We start from the raw sequence: 9,432 nt of genomic DNA on the forward strand, positions 1-9,432 counted from the left end.
CAGTCCATTAAGCATTGGACCAACTAAGCAATTGCATGAAAAGGACTTCAATTTTCAATTGGGAGTTGAAAGCATCTTGCAAGGGACATTCTATCTCTCCAATATTCCGTATGTTTTGTAGTTTCTGAAGCTGAAGCCTGAAGGGCTGAATATCGTCATCAAGATCCGATTTTCTTTTTTCTTAGATCTTGTGTGTGGGGTCTAAGATCAGGGATGTATTAGTCTCAGTATTTTGTTGGACAGTGCAAGTGGTGAGCTTTTTCTTGGTAAATGGACACATATTCTAGAGGTATTGTGATGTTATTGTATCCTATGAACCAAAGTCGTTCAACCCCTGCAGTTGATGACGAGCTTGGTTAATTGGTAGGTTTGCTGGTCCTCTACTAATACCCTGTCGTTTTATGGTGCTCTATTAGCCTAACAGTTGGAGCAATTGTGAAATTAGGATTTTCAAAAGCTAGTAGCTCAACCAGCCTAAAGCTCTCCGCTTTATTTTTTTAATGTTTGCCATGGACATGTTCAGCAAACAGTTCACTTCTAGCTTCATTTTTTTCAGAAATTAGTTCATTGAATCTGATAGCATAGCAGCCTTTTCCATGCTTCACCTTCTGTAATCTGAATCAAGTTGGTTTGGTTTCCCATTTGGACTGGAAAGGAAAAGCCAAGGAAAGAATGATTCATAAAATAACAATTAGCAGACTGAAGTATTCATGTATGACAGAAAGCCTGAAAGTCAGAAGAGAATATATACACATCATGGCGTAGAATTGCAGTTAGTAAACTCAGTATCTTTCAAAGGCATATTCTCACAATTAAACATCTTATTATGCACCAATATGGAAACAAAGCACATGATCCTTCAGCTTTCAGGGCCCATTTAATGTGCCCAAAGGTTGAGAGAGAAAAAAAAAACAACAACAACAAAACGCATTAAAAAGTCATGTCCCTAATGATGGCCTAATCTATTGATAGAATCATAGGATAAACATAAATAGAAGGAATCTAATTATATTATAGATCGAAAGGGATGATTAGAGGAACTAAAGTTGCCACTGTCCCAACATCAAGCTCATTCATTGCTGGGGTCATATTCAGCAGTCGGCACAGTAATCAGCACCAATACTAGTGGGTTTACTAACTTTAATGTCCACCTAAAGAGCTAGATAGATTAGTTTAATCTAAGTGCCCCGCTATCAACCAGTAGAAGAAGCTAAGCTAGCTCAGGAGCAACTTCAACCAGCAGAGGACATTTTTCTTCAAGAGTGAGCCTTTGATAAATCCTTTTAATTTGTGGGCAAGTTGCAAAGATTGGATTGCAAAAGTGGAACTTGCTGGAATGCAATTCTCTCTAGCACAATGAAAAACTTTCTTAAACAATTTGTAGTCTCTGAAATCAGGCAAAATACACTTTGCAGTTTGCACCCTCAAAATATGAAAGCTAATATTTTACGCTTCAGTTGAATTATGGCCGTTAAGATTTAAAAAAAAAAAAAAAAAGATTACATGGCATGATCTTGACCGTCAGCTCTTAATGGAAGGTACAAAATGTAAGTTTTTCATAATTTGATGGTGCAAAGTGTATATTTCTCAGGCGAAATTTCGAGGTAAAGCAAAAGACAACACACAAGAATGACCAGAGCTCAGCCATCTAAAGAGATGGATACAGTGTCTGAGAAGTTTTACATGATGATAGTGCTTTTATCATATATTTCGCTTGTGTCGAAAAAGAAATATGGATAGCTTCCGAATTATAGAAGGTGGAGGGATCATGTGACGAAAGCTGATGGAAGATGATGGCAGATTTCGGGAGGAAATTGTTAAATGTAACTAAAAATATAGTTTGAACAAGTTACTCCAGCATAGCTTCAAAAGTCATCCTTGTATTGATTCCAACTCCAAAAGGCCAGACTTTGAAGTCAAATTCCATGAACTCCCCTGGCATTTCCCGGAAAGAATGTCGAAAGAAGCATTATGTTGGGCCGTCTTTGACTAATCTCACAATGAACAACATAAGAAAGCCCAGCAAGGGTCTTGGAGAAGGCATAACACATCTCCATATTCCCGAGATAAATGTCAAGTAAAACGAAGAGAAAAATGGCAGCACCTTTTTATTCACTGAAACAATTACTAAATCTGATTCATCCAAACAATCACGAAATCTATAAGCAGAGGTAAAATGTAAACATTGCCTTCAAGACTTGTTACGCTGTGTGCTTGATTCCGATACAAAGAAATAACCCTACTTTATGATTCCAATAGCTTTACCATCTAAAAATTGATGATTCCAACAATGAAAGGTGAAGAGAAAAGGCTACAGTTAACTGTTTTCAGGGTGTGAAGGGAGCAAAGACAACCACCGAGTTGTGCCCACCAAAGCCAAATGAGTTGGAGATAGCTGCAGAAAAATTAGAAATTTTGATCAGTCAACCTTTGGGCTGATGTACCATTATGTCATCATTCAACTACTAAAAACACAAATTATTGAAAAAAAGGGGTTTCTTGTTGCTCTGGGCTAACACAATTCTCCGGCAATGCGTGTATGTGTGTGTGTGTATATGTATATTTCAATTTTGATTATTCAGTTTTGACCCACATATATATACGTTTATATGGCAGTTGCATCATTTTTTACACACGCTAAGTATTGACATACCAACATTAACTTCGTGCTTTTTCTTCACGTTTGGGACAGTATCAATTGTGACAGCAGGCTCCAAGTTCTACACGAATAATAGAAATATATATACATGAAATGCATTAAGAAAACCGTTGGAATTAGCTAAAAGGAGGCAAGCGAATGTGAGAAATGAATGAATAGGATTAGTACATCTTGGTTAATAGTTGGATGCACCCAGCCAGTTCTGATTGCTTTTATAGTTGCTATAGCCTCTAATCCACCGGCAGCGCCAAGGCTATGTCCAATCATTGACTGAAACAGGAAAAAAACCGTTAATAAGCTATGTTGTAGTTACCCCACATCATTTGGTGAATTAGACCTCATTTCTTGAACTGGTTTGCATGGAATAGGATTTAGGTTTCTTGCCTTAGTCCCATTCATCTTTATCTCCGACGTGTCCTTGAAGACCTTTTTTATGGCACTAACCTCAGCCAAGTCCCCTGCTAGTGTAGATGTTGCATGAGCATTCACATAGTTCACCTACAAGTCATACATTTGAGAAAGTTTATCACATTTCTAATCTCCCTTATAAATGGTATATCTCCATATAAGTATGATGAAAACTTTAGCCTTGAGATCAAGGACTGCTTTTACCTCTTCAGGGGAAACTCCAGCATCTTGTAAACTTTTCATTATGCAAGATGAAACTCCAAGGCCATCTGACCTAGGATCAGTCATGTGATGGGCATCACATGTTATAGCACCTCCCAAATACTCCGCATATATTTTTGCTCCTCTTTTCATTGCGCTCTCCAAGCTCTCCATAATCTTTTTTGGTTTACAAAAATAAGTATTCTTAGCAATATAAGATTGGATAAATTATTGTTAAGGCCAGAAGAAAATACTAAGTCATGTTATACTGAAAGAACAGTAGATTCTAACTACCAGAACTCCAGCTCCTTCTCCCATAACAAAACCATCACGATCCTTGTCCCATGGTCTGGAAGCTTTATGGGGTGCATCATTTCTCTGAGACAAAGCCCGGCAAGCTATGAACCCGCCTACCCCAGTAGGCATGACTGCAGCCTCCGTCCCGCCAACTACCATGATATCTGCCTCACCTCTTCTAATGTGGTTCGCAGCTGAAAAGAAGCAGTAATTTGCAGTTGCACAAGCAGTTGAAATGGAGTAATTAGGTCCCATCAAACCAGTGTCTATAGCCAGCAATGCTGACCCCATGTTGGTGATTGAATATGGAATGAAAAATGGTGTGATCTTCTTATATCCCTTTTCGATTAGAGCTTCCACTCCAGCGGAGAAAGCTGTTAAGCCTCCCATGCCTGATCCCACCAGGACTCCAATTTTTGTTCTGTCCATCTGCAGAAAAAGTGAAACTTGTTACGCTTAATATAAAGACTGGTGAATTATAATGTGCTGCTTACAAAATCTGACCGACTTTTTCAAGAACTTCAGGTCCAAGGTTGGCATCTTCAAGGGCCCTCTTGCCAGAGACTAAACAGTACCGCCAGGAATCATCAAGCCGGCGATCGTTCTTCCCATCAATATAGCCTTTGGAAGAAAATTCACGAATCTGACCTGCAAACCGGACGGAGAAATTTGAAGCATCAAACCTGTCAATTAGGTTGATCCCACTCTCTCCTTCCAGAAGTTTGTTATAGAATATATCAATGTCACTGCCAAAAACCGACACAAGGCCCATTCCTGTTATGACAACACGTTTTTTGGGATCTGTTTCTCGTTTGGGAGCTGAAACTGTTGAAGCCATGGACTTGATTGTTCTGCATTTTGGAGCTGAGAATGGAAAATCAAAATCAAGCTAGTATTACCACAAATAATGCCCCATAAGATGTCAATGTTGTATTATCGAGGACTGTACATACTTAGCCATAGAAAAAGGCTTAGACAAACTAAAAGAAAAATAAATCAGCACTAGAAGATATAGCAACAAGTGACGTCTAGAGAGAACATTAAGGGATCAATAACTGAAAATCTATGTTGCTGTCCCTCCGGATTATCACTTCTGATCTGGACAAAGGACAATGTTATGGGTTATACTCAATATCAGACACATGCTAAATTACATAATTAGAGTGGTATATAAATTTCACCTAGTAGACTGACCAAAGTACAATTCAACAGGACCTTAAATTTTCACAATGTATTAGAGGAAAGAACCCATGAAATAAGATATCATCCACTACAAATTATAACAGCTCTCACGCCTACACAGTTTGACTCTATCTTCAGCCCAGATAAGGAGTAAAATCATTCTCCACAGGAAGCTTCCCATTGCTTTCTAAACAAAACACTCGTACACCCAATCATTTCTTATATTTGAGATTAAAAAAGAAAACAAGTCTTTAGGGCCAAAATGAGACTTCAGATAGTATTACATCGAAGTCATTTTCTTGAATGGTGCAAAGAAGTCTCTTCAGGGTCTTATGCTAGTTCTCCATACCTATGAAGAGTGGTCAGGGCAACGAGTCAGCAAAGAAAAAACGGCAATTTATTTTTCCAAACAATTCATGGTCGAAAGGAAGCAAGCTGCTAGGCGGTTGATAGGTTTCTCGAAAGGCACCTTCCCATTTAAATGCCTGGGTGTTCCAATTATTAGTGGTCGACTAAAGGCCAGAGATTTGGATGAGATGGTGAACAAAGTAAGGAATAAAATTGGAGGTTGGAAAATGAGACTAATATCTGCTGGGGGTAGACTCACTTTACTGAAACATGTGTTATCTAGTATGACTTCTCATCTTCTTGCCATAGTGCAGGTTCCTAAGGTTACAATACATAGGCTTAACCGCATGTTTAGCTCCTTTTTTGGGGGAGAAACTAATGGGAAAGCTAAGAAAAAATGGTTGGCATGGAGTAAAATGTGTGTCCCATTTGAAGAAGGAGGGATTGGGTTGAGAAAATTTGAAGATGTGCAAATGGCGTTTCACTTGAAATTTGCTTGAAAAATTATGATAGATCACTCTCTATGGGCACAGTTCTTTACAGGTAAACATGTGGGTGAGGGGCATCTCTCCTTGGTGGCCCCCAACAAAGGAACCCGATTTTGGAAAGCTGTTCAAAAATGCAACCCAATGGTGCTCAAGCAGTCGAAGTGGTTGATTAAAGATGGGGATGTTTCCCTTTAGTATGACAAGTGGGTGGATGATGGACTAATTTGTACCCGAGTTCCCATTTCGGATTACCCTCTGCTGAAAGTCATTGACTATAAAATTGAGAGTGGTTGGGATTTTGAGCTGCTACAAGTCTGGTGGGAGTCCATAAAGCTTAGGAGCTCTTGTCGTTCTTGGCAAGCCGTAAAGAAGGTAAGGATGTGCTGGTTTGGACCAAGAGTAAGCATGGTTCTTTCTCATCCAAGAGTGCCTGGGACTGTGTGAGAATAGGGGCACTAGAGTCATGTTGGTCAGAATGGGTTTGGCACAATTTTCTACCCCAGAAAGCCTTGGTCATGATGTGGAAGGCACTACATGACTGCTTAAGTGTTGATGATCGCATTCACAAAGTGGGAATTCCAGTGGTATCTAGATGTGTTTGCTATCGGGAAGGGGGCCGTGAAGATCTTAATCATGTTTTGTTCGTAGGTGAGTTGAGATCACCTGTCCATGAGTAATCCCTCCCCAATTTTATTCAAAAAGCCCTTACTTATGGTGGAGGAATACTATATAAAATAATAACCACGAGCATCTATGAATTATCAATACAAACATAATCAATAGAATACCCCGATCCAGACCAGCCCTCCGACCACCCAAAAACTCACCATCAACGCCTAATATAAGGTGTCCCAAGTATATCAAGCCTAATATATCCCTGAACCATAAAACTCATCATTACGCCCTTGAACCCCTTGCTTTGCTAGAAAATCTACAACCATATTAGCTTCTCTAAAAATATGTTGAAACCTGGCATTAAGATCAGTGACCAGCACTTTAATCTCCTCCCAAAAATCCCATAGAAACCAATCCTTACAAACTCCTAAAGCCAACCAACCAACTATCACCGTTGAGTCCGACTCGATCACTAAATCCCACAAACCCATTTGCTTACACATTTAAAGACCATCGAGGGGGGCACCTGCCAAAACCTCACCTTTATGATTGCAAATAATGCCACCTCCCCTTGACTCCCCTGGATTCCCACAAGATCTTCCATCAACGTTCAATTTAAGTCTTCCTCTAGCCGGTGGGTGGGTATGGTGCTGTTTCTATTTGGCGAATATGTGGCAGTCATTTCGGTGCTGTTTCTATTAGGCATCTAAACTGGAAAGACCATACCCAATACTGGTTTCGAAGGGCTAGGCGGAACTCACAAACCGGCGTGTTAATGGGTATCCTTCCTACTATAGTTAGCTGGAGGCTTTGGGCTTGACGCTACTTGGCTCGTATGGAAGGTAGGAGTGAATCGTTGGAGAAGGTTTGGACAGATATTAAGTATTGGTTCTCTTCTATTGCTAATAGTATGAACAAGGTGGATAAAATGTCTCGCACGGATGGGATTCTACTTCGAGAGCTTAATATTCCTACAGTGTTGCCAAGAGCCAAAAATATTAATGTGGTCAACTGGTTGAAACTGAGTGAGGAAAGGGTCAAATTGAACTCAGATGGATGTAGCATGAGAAACCCAGGTTGTGCAAGTGCAAGAGGGGTGATTAGGGACCATACTGGGCATCTTCGGTTTGCTTACTCTGTTTCCTTGCCTCCAGGGTCTAATAATTATGCGGAACTTTTGGGTGTGTTGGAAGGAATTAAACACTGTAAGCGTCCACGCTTTATGGATGTGGATGTTGAAATGGATTCTATGGTTTTGCTTAATTGGCTAAAAAAAGGTAGATGTGGAGTCTGGTATTTGGAAGACTAGTGGGACGACGTCTTGCAAATTCTGAGTTCTCTGAATTATTCTCTTTGCCACACTTTTAGGGAAGGTAATGCTCCAGCTGACATTTTGGCTAAGATGGGAGAGCATGGTGCTAGTCATATATGGAATAATGTGAAGGAATTGCCGCAGCAGTTGAGAGGTTGGATTCGTTTGGATAAGCTTGGGTTCCCCTACTTGAGAGTTTCTTAGAAGTTTATAATTGTTAGGAGTTTGGAAATTGGTTATTTATTTAAATGTTCTGTAATAATGGTATTCCTCCACCACAAGTGAGGGTTTATTTTTAAGAAAACTGGCGAAGGGGTCACTCTTGGACATGTGATCTCTTCTATTAAAAAAAAAAAGTATTACATCGAGTAAGCTGTGTACAATGCTTAGGAAAATGCTATATAACATATTCTAATCTCACTTTTATCCATCTGTGTTGATGTGACATTATCCATCAACCTTTGAATTTTTTATTTTAAACGAGAGTTTATTAATGGTTGAGGACAATACCATATCAGCATAGTGTGATGGGAGCGAGATAAAAATGTGCCATATAGCATAAGTCTTCGTATCTTTGTGGTGGCAAGTTGTGTTTATTTTTGTGTGCAGAGTAATGTTAGGATTGTGGACTATGTTTGTAATCTTTTGATTTCTTTTGTTATTTTATTTTCAGTGAATCTGGTGTTGTTTTAGTGCTGCAGCTCTGGAAAGCGTGTGGGTTTATGAAGAGCTACTTCAAAGGCAAAGGCCTGAATAATTTTGCAATGATTGGGTGTATGTGTTACTTTATAGAAAACAATAGGAGTCTGACTTGTTACCCTCCATTGATTGATGTAGTGATCGGCCTCTAGGATGTAATCATAAAACAAAAAATAAAAGAACAAAACCAGTACAATAGGCACTTTAAAAGGAAAGGGAGAAAAACACAAGGCCCCCAAAAGTCACAACATTCTTGGAAGGGTTGTAAGCCAAAGCAAACTCGTCTATATCTTTTCAAAGGCTTCCCTTTGAAACATTATAACATGATAACATTTCAGCCAAAATTCTAAAAATAGGATAATCATATGCTCTTTTACCTGGAGTAGAAATGAACCAACTCGATCTCTGCCTAGTTTGAGCAGTTTGCATACTATTTCCAGGTCTAAGCCCACTATATTGAACAAGAGAAGCTCCATTACCTCCTGATTCTCTAGCTCTGAGCAGAACTCCTGAAGAACAAGTACCAGCAATGCCTGCCATCTCTCTCTTTCTCACACACACTCCTTCTCCTCCGTCTCTTTCTCTCTCTCTCTCTCTCTTTTTTTTTTTTTCTTTTTTTCTGAAAGCGGTAGGATTTGACAGATATAAAGAAAGCGAGAGAACTTTGGGTTGTCAGTGGACTTTTCTTCTTGTTTTAGGCTTTGTAATTTGTTTCGTTGGAGAGCCCGCCACCTGTTTTTTCTTCCCTTTTATAAGGTAATGAAACAAAAGCTTGGCGATTATAGCAAAGGAATAGGCTTTGAATTTCCCTCATTTTCTTTCAGCCGCTGAACTACCCCAAACAACCACCTGGTTGCACAGAGAGAGAGAGAGAGAGAGTCCCATGATGGCCATTGTTGAATGCACCCAACTGTTTTTGAGGTTCCTTAACTGTTTGTCTGCACGTTAAAGTCACTTTATTACATAAGGTATACGTACAATTGGGCTTTCCAACGTATATACGATTGGCCTACGGGCTGTTCGATGCCTCTGCTATTTTTTCGGTTCCTAAATGGTTGGGCTTTTATTGGTTGCCTGGTCCACTTAACAATTGGAAAAGAGGTCAGGGAAGCTTTTGCTTTTTTTTTTTTTTTTTTTTTTTTTTTTTTGGGTGAAACAACCTCCAAACTTTATTGAAATAAAACTTCCATTTATGACAAAGAAATACTGTTAAAAAAAAAAAC

General features: G+C 39.3%; 1 protein-coding gene across 2 annotated transcripts; it reads right to left on the minus strand.

Annotated features, from left to right (window-relative positions):
* Positions 1–2,078: 2,078 nt before the first annotated feature.
* Positions 2,079–9,133, minus strand: LOC122282752 (3-oxoacyl-[acyl-carrier-protein] synthase I, chloroplastic-like). 2 transcript variants are annotated; one of them, XM_043094760.1, is made up of 8 exons: positions 8,689–9,133; positions 4,074–4,429; positions 3,563–3,994; positions 3,272–3,445; positions 3,044–3,157; positions 2,828–2,929; positions 2,654–2,720; positions 2,079–2,395 (listed from the first exon to the last, which is right to left on the minus strand). In XM_043094760.1, the coding sequence occupies exons 1-8, from the start codon at positions 8,747–8,749 to the stop codon at positions 2,328–2,330; spliced, it is 1,374 nt and encodes a 457-aa protein (XP_042950694.1). In that variant the 5' UTR covers positions 8,750–9,133; the 3' UTR covers positions 2,079–2,327. The 2 variants fall into 2 exon arrangements, with proteins under 2 accessions (XP_042950694.1, XP_042950693.1); XM_043094759.1 differs by having other exon boundaries at positions 8,587–9,132.
* Between the last annotated feature and the right edge of the window lie 299 nt (positions 9,134–9,432).

This window comes from Carya illinoinensis, chromosome 11, assembly GCF_018687715.1.
Source record: "Carya illinoinensis cultivar Pawnee chromosome 11, C.illinoinensisPawnee_v1, whole genome shotgun sequence".
In the NCBI taxonomy this organism is placed as follows: domain Eukaryota; kingdom Viridiplantae; phylum Streptophyta; class Magnoliopsida; order Fagales; family Juglandaceae; genus Carya; species Carya illinoinensis.